A 15,455-nucleotide genomic window follows, 5' to 3' on the forward strand; every position below is an offset into this window, starting at 1 on the left:
GAGGGAGGGAGGGAGGGAGGGAGAGGGAGAGGGAGAGGGAGAGGGAGAGGGAGAGGGAGAGGGAGAGGGAGAGGGAGAGGGAGAGGGAGAGGGAGAGGGAGAGGGAGAGGGAGAGAGAGAATATCCAAAATAACAAAATTAGAAATGAAAAGAAGGGGGTGTAATAGACACTGAGAAAATCTAGAGAATGATAAGGACATATTTTAAAAATCTGTAGTCAACAAAGTGGAAAATCTAAAAGAAACAGATAATTTTCTGAATACATACTACTTAGTAAAGTTAAATCAAACAGATAAGCAATTTTAAGAAACATATGACCTCTAGTGTAAGAGTCTCAGCACCAAAACCAACCAACCAACCAACCAACCAACCAACCAACCAACAAAAACAACAATGTAACCAAACACCAAGGCCAAGGCCATATACTTTTAGCACAAAAGTTTATCAGTCTTTCAAAGAAGAGTTATAGTCAATACTACTCAATTACTTCAAACCAAAAAAGAAAAACAACTGAAGGACAAGTGACTATGATACACTTTTTTTTTTCTGACACAGTTACACTGATACTCAGGCCCCATAAAGACTCAACAAAGAAAAAGAATTATAGGACAATTTTCTTTATAAACAATTTTCTTTAGCATAGATAGAAACATACTCAATAAAATACTTGTAACAGTGATGAAGTGCCGAGGTGGGGGATACCTAAAGGGTCCCCATCCACTCAGAGGAGAAGGGGAGGGGGCATGAGGGAAGGATTTAGGGAGAGGGTGTCAGGAGGGGAGAGTGAGTGGTATGTAAAGTGAATAAGTAAAAAATAAAATAAAACAAAAATCCTTACAAGCTGAATCCAAGACATATAAAAAATCATCCACCATGCTCAAATAGACTTCATCCTAGAAATATAGGGATGATTCCATATACATAAATCAATAAGTTCAATACACCAAATAAACAAACTGAAAGACAAAAACCACACAATCATCTTCGATGCAGAAAAGGCCTTTGAGAAAATCCAACAAGTCATCATGATAGAGGCCATGTAGAGATGAAGGGTACAAGGGACATACCTTAAACAAAGATAGCTTACAGGTAGCCCATAGCTAACATCAACTTAAATGGAGAGAAACTTGAAAACATTCTATTAGAATCAGGAACAAAACAAGGTTGTCCACTCTTCCATACAGTACTTGAAATGTTAGCCAGAGCAGTAAGTCAGCTGAAGTGGATATAAACTGGAAAAGAAGAAGTCAAAGTATGTTTTTGTTTTGGAGATGCTATGATAATGTATATAAATGAACCTAAAATGTTCACCAGGAAACTGCTTCAGCTGAGAGACTCACCAAAGGAGATGGATATAAAATGAACTCACCCAAGTCAGTAGCCCTACTGTACACAAATGCAGACAGGGAAAAAAGGTAAGAGAAATATCACCTTTCAAAACAGCCCCAAATATTATAAAATATCTTGTGGAAACTCTAACCAAGCTAGTGAAAGAATCACATAATAAAGCCTTTCAGACATTAAAGAATGAAATTGAGTATAATATCGGAAGATAGAAAGGTCACTCATACTCATGGGTCAGTAGGATTAATATGGTAAAAATGGCCATCCTAACAAAAGCAATCTACAAATTCGATGCAATTACCACTAAGCTCTAACACATTCTTCATAGATCTTAAAATAACTATTTGCAGCTTCTTATGGAAACAAACAAACAAACAAACAAACAAACAAAACTAAGATAGCTAAAACAGTCCTGAACAACAAAAGAACTGCTGGAAATAGCACTTGTCCTGATTTCAAGTTGTACTGCAAAGCTACAGTAATAAAACCAGTATAGTATTGGCATAAAAACAGACATCTTGATCAATGGAATAGAATTGAAGTAGCAATACAATGACTCCTAATGACATTATACTACTCTCATAGATCAGTGCCTTGCTCAGCATCATCAGAGAAGCCTCTTCCTGTAGCAGATGGAAAGAAAAACAGAGATCTATAGCTGGATAAGCAGAGAATGAGAGACCTTGAAATACACAGCCCTGAATGCTAAATGGGATGTCTCCATCAAACCTTTTCTTTCAGGGCTCAGGGAACCCCACAGTAGAAGCAGCAGAGAGGGTATAAGATCCAGAGGAGATAGAGGTTATTAGGAACACAAGGCCCTCTCAATCAACAGGACTGACACACATATTGAAGTGCAAATATGTGTGCAAGTGCAGGGCCTGTAAGAGTCTGTACTAGATGGGGCCCTGGGGTCAACAGAAGATGTGACACACATGCTTCTATATCTAACCTAACACCCAAAGCTATCTCCAAATTATAACCACTTGCAAATGAAAATTGAGTTTCCTCCTAGGAAGTCTCACTGGAGTAACAAACTAGAGGACAGGCTTCTTATCCAGCAACAAATGCCAAGGAGAAATGAACTCAACGGCACTGTTGGATGTAGCTTGTCTTGTGTCATGTCAGTTGTTCACTTTCTATTTTGTAAAATTTTATTTTCTTATTCTTTATTTTAATATAATTTTATTTATATTTTTATTCTTTCTTTTTACCTTATAAGTCCTTTGCCTTAATATTATGAGTTCCCATTTAATGTTTTTATGAGGTTTCTGAGTGTGCAAATGAATAGGTTTCTGTGCCTTCTTTTGGCTTTCCTCCAATCTGCTTGTTTTGTTCAATTCTTATGTGTTATCTTTGGCTATTCTTTTCTTAAAAACAACTTATAACTATCTTTTAGAAGCTCATTTGTTTTCTAATCAGATACAGAAAGGGATGGATCTGGATGGAAGAGGATGTAGGGGAGAGGATGAACTGGAGAAGTAGGAGGGAAGACTAGTCAGAATGTATTATATTAGAAAAATATTTTCAACAAAAGGAAAAAATTAATTATGACATGACTCAAAAACGTGGTTTTTATCTAAAAAGAAGAGTGGAAAAAATTGTGATGTTCATATGTGTTATAATGACTTAGGCCATATATGCATTTGATAGTATATAAAGTTCTTAAGGTTATAATTTTAGAATTAGATAAAATTATTACCATTATTTATAAAGCACAATCTATTTGCTATATTTAAAGAGCTTCTATGCAAAGTAGACAAGTGCTCACAAAAATAGCAAGTGATTGACCCTATATTTATATACATAAGGAACTCTGAATGAAGCAAATCACAATTCTCCTGGGTAAAGACATTCATCATTAGACTTTTCTATACAAATGAGGAAAGGCTTGTTTATGGATGGATACATGTTACTGGAGTCTCTTCACAGTTGTGAAGACAAATTCAACAGTAGTTGTTTTCATTAAAAATCCCATGATATAATTTATCAACAAAAGATAAATAAATCATGGAGAACTTCATAGCAATGTATTCACTGTACATTTTCAAAAGCTTTTAACCAATCTATGTACACTGATTGAATCAGTTTCCTAAATGACCAGACAAGTGTCATATAGGAAAGAAGTAAGGATCAGAGGATGAGAGTTGGGAAGATACAAGAAGGACTGTAGAGGTCTTCTGGAAGCCGAGAAAGTGAAAAGAAGAAAATGAATGATACCTTCCTTGTAGCAAGTTCTACCCATTGGTGCAAAACTTAGTAAGAGGATAATGAACATCTTAGGAACCTAGAGAAAAAAGTACATAGCAAATTACAAATGACTACTTCTTGCCTAGCCCATCAGAACTTTTTGAAGCCAGGAAAGGGCATGTGTGTAAGTTACTAACTCCTTGGTCTAACTTAAGTTACTCAGAGTAATTTCTGTAAGCAACTTCAAAATGTTTTTCCCCCCAGAGGGTATATACTTAATATATACTTAAATCATAAAATTTGGCAGAGGAAGACTTAAAACAACTTATATATATCAAAAGTTGTACTGACTTGATTTTTCTAATATTATAATGTAAGTGTAGTTCTATGTGAATGCATTCATGTGTGCATGTGCACCTGCAAGCTAAGGCAAAGGGGACAGGTAGAAACTAAAGTGTAAGGTATAAATTCTGATAGATTCAAGAATCTGAATGAGAGTTTAGGCTGTCTTACTGTTCTGCTTAAAAGCATAGGTTCTGTTTACCTCGAGAACACTATTCTGGTAACTGACAGTGACTGGAGTTCCATCGTTTTATTAACAATGCAGAGTGAGAACTATAGTTTTCCCTTAAGAAAGAGCATCAGAGCTGTTAAGAATTATACTCAAAATTAGCTCATAATTTTTTAGTTCACTGCTTAGACAGTTGAAAGTGAAATCTATGCCAGGTTCTGCTGTAACATTCAGTGTCTGCTGATGTGTGCCTACAGTCCAAAGAGGCTAAGAGTTTCCATATTCCACTTGACATTCTCTTCTATGTTACTCCTGGGTAAATGACAGAGGAATCTTGGTAAAACTGAGATTGTTAGAGATACCACTAAACTTTACAAAGACAACTAAAGACAAAATAGGTTAATTAAAATAAAACAGTAAAATAAAAGAGGTCAAGTATTCTCAAAAGGCCAAATAAATGGAATGGGAATGATGGACTGAACAAAGAGAAGACAACCACAGTCAGAGAGCACACACCTTCCATTATATATAAATGGTGTGCATAGCACAAAGGGTGAAGACTATCATAATGCGTGTAAGAAATCCAATTATATATTATTAAGAGAAATTCATTTCAAATACAAGGATATAAGTGTAAAACAATGAAGGAAAGATTCCTCAGGCAAACATCAAATAACTAGAAATTTCAGTTCGCTGAATTATTTCTCAAGACAAAGTAGGCTGACAAAGTACACTAGCAGAAAGTAATAGAAGGATTATGGAATTATAGAAAGGGTGAAGTCACCGTGAATATTATTAATTATAGATATCATATATCTAACACATATGTAGAAAACACTTGAATACTTCAAAGACAGAAAGTGTGGGACTGCGTAAGGGTATTCTGGGTCATGGTTGGGCAGTTGCCTAGAACCCCAAGACTCTGCGTGAAAATCAGTAGGAGTTTGGTGCACCCCAAGAACCCAGGGTCCTGAAAAGCAGTCTAGTCTCCTTAAAACTCAGTCAAGTACACCAGCCATTACAGCCCCTGCCAAAGTTCACAGGTAGAGGGTGTGACTAGAGGCCTCATGCTCTAGGGGTTTACATACTAATGAAGGCCAGAGGGCGAAGCAAATCCCCCCCATCCTCCTCAGATCCTCCCCCTTTCTCCCTCCCTATATAACTCGGGACTGCCCTGAGTTTTATGGGCCGTACTTCCAGATCTATCCACCATCTGCCATGACAATAAACCTTTTGAAACCAAGGACTTCCTCGTGTCATTGGGGTCTGCTGCCAAAGCCCCCGGCCTCTGGAACCTTTGACCACTTCCCACATGTGGGTCCCACTGGGACTCCACAGCTGTGGCCTGTAATTTTCCCTACAAGAAAGATCCATAATTATTGCTTGGAAATGCCTATACACTGTAGCCAAAACGGGAGACAGAAGAACAGAAAGGATGTGGGACTCTAGAGTTCCAAGAACCAACTGGATCTAGTTGCTACTAGAGAACTTTCTACATAACAAAAGCAGAGCACACCGTCTTGTGTTTCAGTGCTATAATTTAAACACTAGTGGATCAAATTTGAAGTCCCCAAAAGGTGTAAACATATTTAAAGCTAAAAAGTAACTGAGAAACACATGAATCACATCAGTGTCTCTTGGATGCAGCTAAAGCAGTATCTACTGGGAAATTTATTGTTGTCAAGCTAAAATCTCCAGAAAGAAAACAAAGGAAATAATCAACTCAATAATACAAATATCTACTGAGTGTGCTTAGACATTAAAGCTTTGATAAAGTGATGGCCGTTAGTAAGAAAGAAAAAAGAAGCAGGGTGGAGGAGGAAGAGGAGGAAAAAGACAAAGAAATGAGAGAAATGAGGAGGAAGACAAAGAGAGGAAGAGATGGAGGAGGAAGAGAAAGGAAAGTTCAGGAAAAATGTGAGGGGAGGGGTTGCAAGATAAAACAAAATGCACCAAAGGTGGAAATGCAAATGAGAAAGAATCAGTTTGGTCAGAGAATACCATTAGAAAAAAAAGTTTAAGTCAAATGTAAGGTGTTTACTGAAAGCTAAACAAAATTAGTAAGTCTCTGGTACTGAAAGTTTCCAACTTAATAAATGAATAAATGATTATATATCTTTCTGATATTGACAGAATATAAAGGAAATATTCCAAACAATTCTATATGCATGAGCTCAGCAACTATGATTCAATTTATCATTTTCTCAAAAACTATATTTTGTCCAGATGTGCCCAAGATAAAATAATATCAACAGTCTTATGAAGGAATTTAATTTCTAGTTTCCAAAAAGGCCTAGATGATTTTATTGGTAAATTCTACCAAATGTGTAAAAGGAAATATCATTCTATAGTGTGGTGGTTCTCAACATTCCTAATGCTGTAACCCTTTAACACACATTCTTCATGTTGTGATGACCCCAACCATACAACCGTTTCATTGCTACTTCATAACTGTAGCTTTGCTAGTGCTTTGAATCTTAATGTAAATATCTGATGTGACCCACCCCCAAGTGGGTCGTGATCCACAGGTTGGGAATTGCTACAGTGGAGTCTTTCCATTTCAATCAGGGTCTGTGCTGGGAACAGAATCCCAGTCCTTTGGAAGAGAATCTATGCTTTTAACAGCTGAGTCATCTCTCTAGCCCTAAACACTCTAGTTTTTAATGTTCAATGTTTTCTCATATATATTTTCTGTATTTTAGCTTTATCTTTTCAAATTTCTGATATTCTTCAAGCTATGCATTGATGATATCGGTTTCCCAAATGTGGATTACATTTTTTTCCTGTCATTTAATCAATTTTATTCAAATTTCAAAGCCTAATGACAAATTACCTTTTCGGTAACATATTATTGTAATTTCTCAGTCTGAATCAATCCTTATTTTGTAATGCTTTATAGGAGTATACACACTTCCCAGTAATTTAAGAACAATTTTATCCTTATTTGCCTTTAATTATATATATTTCATGGTCTTCTCAAGGAATGATTGATTTCCTCATCTGTATCATAAGAAACAAGACATAAAGTAAGTATGTCTGGATTCACACACATGATGACAATTTTATGTAAATCTGGATCATATATGTAAAGTACTATAATAGGTGCTAAGACAGGTGCTATGCCCTATACCTTTACCAAATACACACACACACACACACACACACACACACACACACACATACACACATACCTATATATACACATACATACATATATACACACATGCATACACACACATCTTAGATATTAAGATATTAGATATTTTTTACTAATGTAGATCTAAAAACTTCTCATGTGTTTATGAGATGAGTCAGAAAGGATTTAAAACTATGGAGCATTTTAGGTAACTACCGGTCAGTTTCCTTAAAGAAAAATCTAATTTAGCATGAAGGATAAAGAATAAATAAATGCAAAATGCTCATTTGACCAGCATTCATCCCTGAGGAGAATGTGTAACTCTTAATATTTAATCCATATTGCAAAAATATTAGAGACATGCTTACCCAGATCCAAATACAGCAATATATCAAACAACAGAGTCAAGGACCATTAAGGCACTCTAAAAATAGATTAAAATACAATTTTTTTGGAGACATTTCATTTACTCTCATTCGCTATCCCAATAGAACTAATTTTCAGAACTAATTTTATAATTAGAAAATACATTCTAATTTAAAAGACACACAGAATCTACAACTTAATACAACCTAGTCTAACATCTACACTTTAATTTCCTTTATTAATAATCAGACCAAAACATCATGATTCTTTTTCTTCGCCATATCAAAAATCATAAAACCATAGGATGAATTTCTCAATTTCTGTCCTTAAGAATCTAACATGCCTCCTCATGCTCTTTATAGAGTTGTATTTCTTGTGTAGTGAGAAAAGAATTGGCTGAATTCCCAACTTATTAAAATACTATATTGATTGGGAAAGTAATTTATGTGTAGACTTTAGAAAGTATTTAGCAATTAACCTATAATGGAACCAAGAAAGTCTGCTACTGAGCAGTGGAAAGCCCCACACAGCTGGGCAGCAGTTGCGTGGGGCTCGGTATCTTAGAGTCTCTACTTTCTAATTTATAGACTAGAACAATAATTATTGGCATCCTGCACAAACTCACTGTTTTGCCATACCTGCTGCTGAGACCTGCTATAATCTGACCCTATCTATGTAACTGCCACTCATATCCAAATATGTGTATACAGAGATAAAGATAAGAAGGTATTGGAAAGGAACTAATATAGAAGTTGACAATTCATGTTCAAATATAATTTATGACAATTATAAATTAGTTTCAGTTAAAAACAGGGGATCTAGAGAAAGGCAAATGTCTCTATTTAATCAAATTCATCCCCCCTCCCCATGGTGTTCCAATATACCAGACTCCAAGTGCTTTATTAGTTTTGGATTTTTGGTTTTGTTATGTTTTTTTTCCTCTCTGGCAAAACCCCACCACATTGTTTCTGAACTCCTGCTATATGCTCTTCAGCACTCAAATGACAAACATGTAGCTCCTGATTCCTGAAAAGGCAGAGAAATAAACAAGTATAGTGTTGTGTAATACAGAATATAACACAAGTTTTCCCAGTGGTTGCTTCAGAGGGATGGTATTTAATTCCAGTGGGTGGAGCTAGTTACAGAGAAAGAATTCCAAGGGAAAGCAGGGCAAAGCAGACAGTGAGGGAACAGATAAGAATTGGACAGAGGGAAGAAAAACTTAGAAATTATATTTTGGAAGACAATGTTTTCAACAACAAAAGGAAACAACGGAACATTCTGGAACATTAGAAAACCAAGTACATCAGTGTGAATTTCAATAGCGACAGGGACTGAGGATTTAAAGACTTGTGATTTTAAACTTCCTAACTTTTTCTATTCCTACATAACCAAGAGTCAGAATAGAAAAGCTCTTGAGTACAAAAACACACAACTTTTGTAAGGCAGATTCACCTTTACTTGGAATTACCAGAGTGTTTTTTCTTAGTATAGGATCTGTTTCAAAATTAACAGTAATACTCCTGACCTAGGCAGAAGTGGAAGTCACCAGTATGGTTTCACCATTTAATAAAGAGGTAACAGCCCTAGCATCCTAACAACATGAGCAACACTGTCAATAGCCCAGAAAATATAGCTTATGTATCATATGTGCTTCTTTGTGCTTTACTTCCTGAATATGTACATGGATCATATGCAACAGTGGAATGGAGCTGGATAGAATTAGGTCCAGTGTCTGCTTCTTGAATCTGGAAACCCTGGTGACATTACCCTCACTGATTTAGGCTTAACATGAAGAACCCCTCAGGGAAAACAACAACAACAACAACAACAAAAGGTAAGAAACCATTTCCACCTTCTGTCACTACTCACTGCAGAAAGCCAAGAAAGAGCCAGAATCTGCAAAAACCTAGCTAATCCTTTCCCAGTGGGTTGCATTTGCTCCCTCTGCAATGATGTTGTCCAATCAGAATCATCTACTTTGATTTGTGGATAGCCTCACCCACACAGGAAAAGGAAACGCACTCACCCACATGGGGTCACTGAGGTCTGAGTCTTGCATGCGGATACAATCCATGCTAATCTCAATCTTGTTTGTTGCACCATTTTCTGATGGTTCATCCACAAAGTTCAAGTCGATGGGCTGTACTGAGCATATAGGCCTAACACAAGAAAGGAGGAAGGTGTGGATTATCCATCGGAAGAAACTACAGCACATTTAACCAACTAGTAACAACAGATATTTTCTGCGTCAAGGTTGTCAAGGCCTTGCTTAAAATCAGAAACCCCAGGTTTGAATGTTAACTCAATCATTTACCATATGTATAATCTGAGGAAAGTCAAACTAAATACTATTTCTCAAGTAGGAGCCTTGATCTCTGCTGCATGACCTGCAGGCTAACATGTATAGACAGGGGAGGGTGCTTTGTTCAGATTCTACAAGCTCAGCTGTGTGTAGTAAACATGCTAGGATTCTCTTTTCCATCGTCAAGTCAACTGACTAAAATCTGTTTTTGATTAAAATACCAATAAACATTTCTTGTAGAAACGTAAAAACAACTACTGAAATGGGGTGGTTCACCTTCTTAGAGACTTCAAGTGAGAATAGGTATTGAGTGACAGACACTAGACACTGGTAAAAAATTTTTAGACTGTTGATGGGGGGCATTTAGAATATCTACAGTAATATTACTTTGCAGGGATGATGATCTTTTGGTTTGGGAAACTGTAAAGAAAGAAAACTACTTTATTTTAAATGCAGAGATACTACTGAAGGTAATAACTTCAAAAATGTAAGTTTTTAAAAACTTATCTAGACATATTCTGTAATAAATGCTATTTTAGCCATTTATGTTTACCTATTTTTAAACAGTTCCAGTATATTTCTTGATTATTCGATACTTACTGTTCCAGAAAATCCCAGATATGCTGGAACACCTCTGGGCTGAGGAACTCACTTGGCTGGGTGCTTTGTGACATGGCAGATCGGTAATAACTTTCTTTCCAAGAGAAATGAGCTGGGGTTTCTATGAAACTTAAAAAGACAAAAAAAATGAAGCTAAGATTATAGTTTCTGTATTCATGACCCTGACTAATTACACCAAAACAGAAACTATCTGGAAAACACCAATGAGTCTATAAAGTCATACAGATATATATAGCACAATCCCTTAGATTCACAATTGATGTTTCTTTAGAAAGCTTCTTGGGCTAAATTCTGCCCTGAAATAAGACAGAACTTCCACTGCTAGACAATCAAGTCTTTTTTTTTTAAATCAAATTCATCTTTCTTAATTAATAGCACTGTTATTGTATGCTGTACTCACACTTTCCAACATAGCATAGATTTCAAAAAGAAAATAAACACCCCTTCATTAAGTCTGAGGGCAACTCCGACCTATCATTAAACCTATTTTATAAAGTGCCTCAACTGATTCTCTGCCCATTCTGCCTCCAGCAGGAAAGAAGTAGCATTGAAATACAGAGATGATTTCAGAGAACTTAAATTTTACCCTCAGATTAATAACTTCTCATGTAACTCCAATTTCAGCATAGCACTCCAGGACAATACATGCAACTTCTGGACCTATGGCTTTCTTGTTTAATCACTAGTTTCTTACCATAGTGTGTGTGGAGGTGTTGCTTAATTAGAGTTAGAATTCCAGTTAACGATGGGATAAACAAACACCTGGGTACTGTGCCAATTAATGTTACCTCAATTTGTTCATCTTGCTGCTAGGTCCTCAAGCATACCTTTTTTTTCTTTTTTAAATTCAACTTCCATCTCTGTTTATCTTGAGTGAAATTCCATATTTCTCAGTTGATATATTCTCCAAGTCTAAACATTATCTGCCTAGATAATCTGAGTAGTGATTTGCTATAATGATCAGTAAGCTAATTTTACCTCAGAATGAAATTAGTTATGCTCTTAAATAATTGATATTACTATAAGAAAGAGTCAAATTAATAGTGTATAAGGACGATCTTCTCTTTCCCCTTTCCTTCCTTCCTTCCTTCCTTCCTTCCTTCCTTCCTTCCTTCTTCCCTCCCTCCCTCCCTCCCTCCCTCCCTCCCTCCCTCCCTCCCTTCCTTCCTTTCTTTCTTTCTTTCTTTCCTTCTTTTCTTTTTTAAAAAGAAAAAAAGACACACCAGAAGAGAGCATCAGATCCCATTACAGATGGTTGTGAGCCACCATGTGGTTGCTGGGAATTGAACTCAGGACCTCTGGAAGAATAGTCAATACTCTCAACCACTGAGCCACCTCTCTAGCCCACTCTTTTTCATTTCAAATGTTTAGTCTATATTCTACTGACAGGGTAGGAGAGCACAGCACTGGGTTTATTAACAAATGATTACCAACATACCTCAGCAACACATTCATTTGATCAGGTTAAATATACAAAGATAATGAATAAAATATGTATTCTTCACCAAGAAACATATGAATATTAAAAATAAAAAGTGAGTTTGACTGTCTCACTCCTCTGGTAGGTCATGGTGGAGAATAAAACAAAGTAAATTTATAATGAATGTGTATAAACATCTCTATAAAATCATGAGATGTAAGTTTTGCATGATCAAGGAAAGAGATAAGGGGCTGACAGGAGAATTAGCCAGAGCAGGAAGGACCAGTGTGCAAAGAAAGTGGAATAGCAATGAGATCAACCAGTAGTCTGTCTCTTCTACTTTGGGTTGCAGTTGTACAGGAAATGCTAAGGTGGACAACGACTTGCTGTGTGTGTAATGATCTGACGCAGCAAGCACTATGTCAAGGCTATCTATTCTTTGTATCTAGAATGTGGAGCTATGCAGTGAGTGAAGGTATGAAACGTGCATTCTGTGTCAAAGAAGCACGGGCGCTAGGACTTACATGGAAAGCTACTTTTTTGTAAGTTATTCTTTAAAGATTTAATTTTCACTTTTTATCATGTGTACTCATGTGTGTCTGTGAGGGATATGTGCATGACTACAGGTATTAGCAGAATGCAGAACAGAGAATAGGATCTCTTGGAGAGGAACTTAGAGGTGGTTGTGAGCTTCCAGTTATGGCTACTGGGATACAAACTCTGCAGTACAGACTCTGGACCAATGAGCCAGCCATTTCAATAATTCCTTTATAAGCCATTTTAAATTAACTACTTTTTAACCTCAAGATAAATATAGATTTATAAATAGTTACAATAGATATTACAGAAAGATTTTAAGTATCTTTTACCCAGTTTTGAATCATGGAAGTATGTATCTTACAAAAACTATCATCTACTATCACAGCTAGGACACTGACTTCAATGAGATTCATAATCTTTTCTCGTGTGTGTATGTGTGAGTGTGTATGTGTGTCATATGTCAAGTCTACATGTTTTTCACTGTTTAGGATAGTGTATCTACATATATATATATATATATATATATATATATATATATATGAGAGAGAGAGAGAGAGAGAGAGAGAGAGAGAGAGAGAGAGTACTGATCTGTCTGGATATCTGAATATTATATAGTGGAAGGACTTAAAATGATATTTAGCACATTGTGGTTAGCAGGCTAGATAAGACAACAGGAAGAGGACAAAATATTTATACAATTCAAAGTCTAAGCTGTATATAAAATTCCATAGGTATAATCTTGTATATGTAAGACTGGGTAGGTCAGAAGACAGATGTGAGGAAACCAAGAAAAACCACACATCTATCTTCAGAGTCATTTCTTCCAATGTTGAGAATACTTCATTGTTGCTAAAAATTCCTGAAGCTGGAGTTAGTGTCTTCCAATTGTATCAGAGACTAAGATACCAAGAGAACTTCCCCAACATCGACACATGTACACTAATAAAGGATCTAAATTTAAAAGAACGAAAACAAAAATTGAAACAAAATAAAAATCCTCAAACATCATAGTATCATTTGGAATATAGGTTGACTCTATATTCCCTTACCATTCTCTTGTGAACCTTTTCATTGAACCTGGACATGAATACCCTAAAATGGAGCTGTATATATGGCTAAGTGTTTACAAACATTTGGTGCTCTTCCAGGGGACTCCAGTTTGCCTTCCAACACTCTTGTCTCGTGGTATACACTACCTGTAACTACAGTTCCAGTGGATTTGATGCCTTCTCCTGGGCTCTGTGGGTTTGTGCACATACATGATATGGGGACACATACACACATACAGACAGACATGCACATACACACACACACACAAACACACATACACATCATTTTAAAAAAAAAGACAAAAACTTAAAAAGCAAGATCCAGTCCTCTAGCACTCCATAACTTGAGAGGTGTCACTTCCTATTAGTATCCTATATAATACATATTCATACACATTTCTATGTTATGTATACATACATATTCATAGACATTTTTTGAAATTATACAATGCAGAACCAGTGGGTTGGCACCTGCATCATTAGAAACATATTGCTCCCTTCCAACGTGTGGTTCTAGCCACTCCATCTAGAGTATCTTATCCTTTGCTTTACTTTGCTAAATAAACTTCATCTTAAACTGTGTGTATTTCTTACCTCTAAAATGACAAAAATTTAGAAACATAGACCTGGTGAAATATGACCTCCAAAGCAAGAGAAGGAAATAAGAGGGAAAGGCAGATGTAGTGGAGGAAAAAGAGAGGTGGTGAGGAGATCGGATGGAAGAGAAAGAAGGGGAAGGAGGTCAAGGTTTATATTAGGACATGTTCAAGTATCTCTCCCTTGTAAACTTGAGAACTTAAGTCTTGTTCTGTAAATCAGCATGCAAGACACTATAGAGGAGGGGGATGTTGAGGTCACCCAGTACCATAGGGCAGGAAGGGTGAAGTGAGCCTTGCCCCTGTTCAAGTCTTTGCCTATGGGTAAATTTCAGTATCAATTACTCATGTAACAATGGCTCCCTTCAAAGGACTTTGTCAAACCAGTCACACCCAAACTCTTCTGTTTTTTTTTTAATAGCTTTTTTTTTTTTCTAAAAAACTATCCTTTATCCTTTATATTAACTCATTAAAGAACACTTTTCTTTGTAGAAATTACTGGAAAACACCAGAGGCTATATATCAGTTGAGAGTTGGCATCTGCTTTTGTTTTCCTGTTTCTGTAGAAGACATCACTTCTAGCTTGAGTCTGCTCATTTACTGGTTGGAAAGGCTAGACTAAAACACCACACCAAATAACAGCAACAAGCAGGCCAGCTTTAACTTGATTCTTTCCTCATAGTCTTTAAAAATAAATAAGTACATAAGACACTAAGTCTTAACCACCCCTGGGCCACCTATGGCTTTCTAGCACCACCATACTTACCATCTCTCAAACAATATAAATATTGGGTAATTGTTTCAAAAATAAAGTCACCGTATTTCCCTTCAGAACATATAGATGTGTATATTCAAACCTAGAAATTTGCTTGATTCTACACAAACTTGCCCTAAATCAGCAACCAGAAAAGATAAGAGTTAGTAAGAAGCTGGAAACTTAATGCTGCTACTAGGTTTGTTGACTCTAAGTACTCTTAACCAGGTCTCAGTGACTGTGGTGGGAAGAAGAGCAGTATTTCCAGGACCCTTCCCTCTTGCTAGGATCACACTGGAACTGACAAAGGTTGAAGGATGTGCTATTGCCCGAGTCCTGGCTATGAAGGATGTGTAGTCTGTCAGCTCCATCTCTCCTCAATAATTTCGCGGCACTATTGATGTTCCCACAGCATCAGCTTGCTTGAAATCCATCACTGTGCTGCAGTGTTGGCTGTTGATAAATTCCCTGGGACTTTCCAAGGAATGGTTAATCACTTCACAGCTATTATTTGAACTTATCATTATGAAACAAGTTGAAAAGAGAATTACACTAAAATACTAAACACACCAAAATATGTATTGAAAACCTATCTCTTCTTAATCATCTTAATATCTACCAAC

The 15,455-nt window shown here is 36.4% G+C and overlaps 1 protein-coding gene across 1 annotated transcript in view; it reads right to left on the reverse strand.

The window, feature by feature from the left end:
• Positions 1–15,455, reverse strand: part of Tp63 (tumor protein p63) — a 203,997-nt gene that overhangs the window by 118,930 nt on the left and 69,612 nt on the right. The window contains exons 3-4 of the mRNA XM_028783900.1: positions 10,453–10,581; positions 9,577–9,709 (exon numbers count right to left, since the gene is read on the reverse strand). Of these exons, the coding sequence (XP_028639733.1) occupies positions 9,577–9,709; positions 10,453–10,581 (262 nt within the window). The remainder of the gene's footprint in view (positions 1–9,576; positions 9,710–10,452; positions 10,582–15,455) is intronic.

This window comes from Grammomys surdaster, unplaced genomic scaffold (assembly GCF_004785775.1).
Source record: "Grammomys surdaster isolate TR1022 unplaced genomic scaffold, NIH_TR_1.0 1166, whole genome shotgun sequence".
Classification (NCBI taxonomy): Eukaryota; Metazoa; Chordata; class Mammalia; order Rodentia; family Muridae; genus Grammomys; species Grammomys surdaster.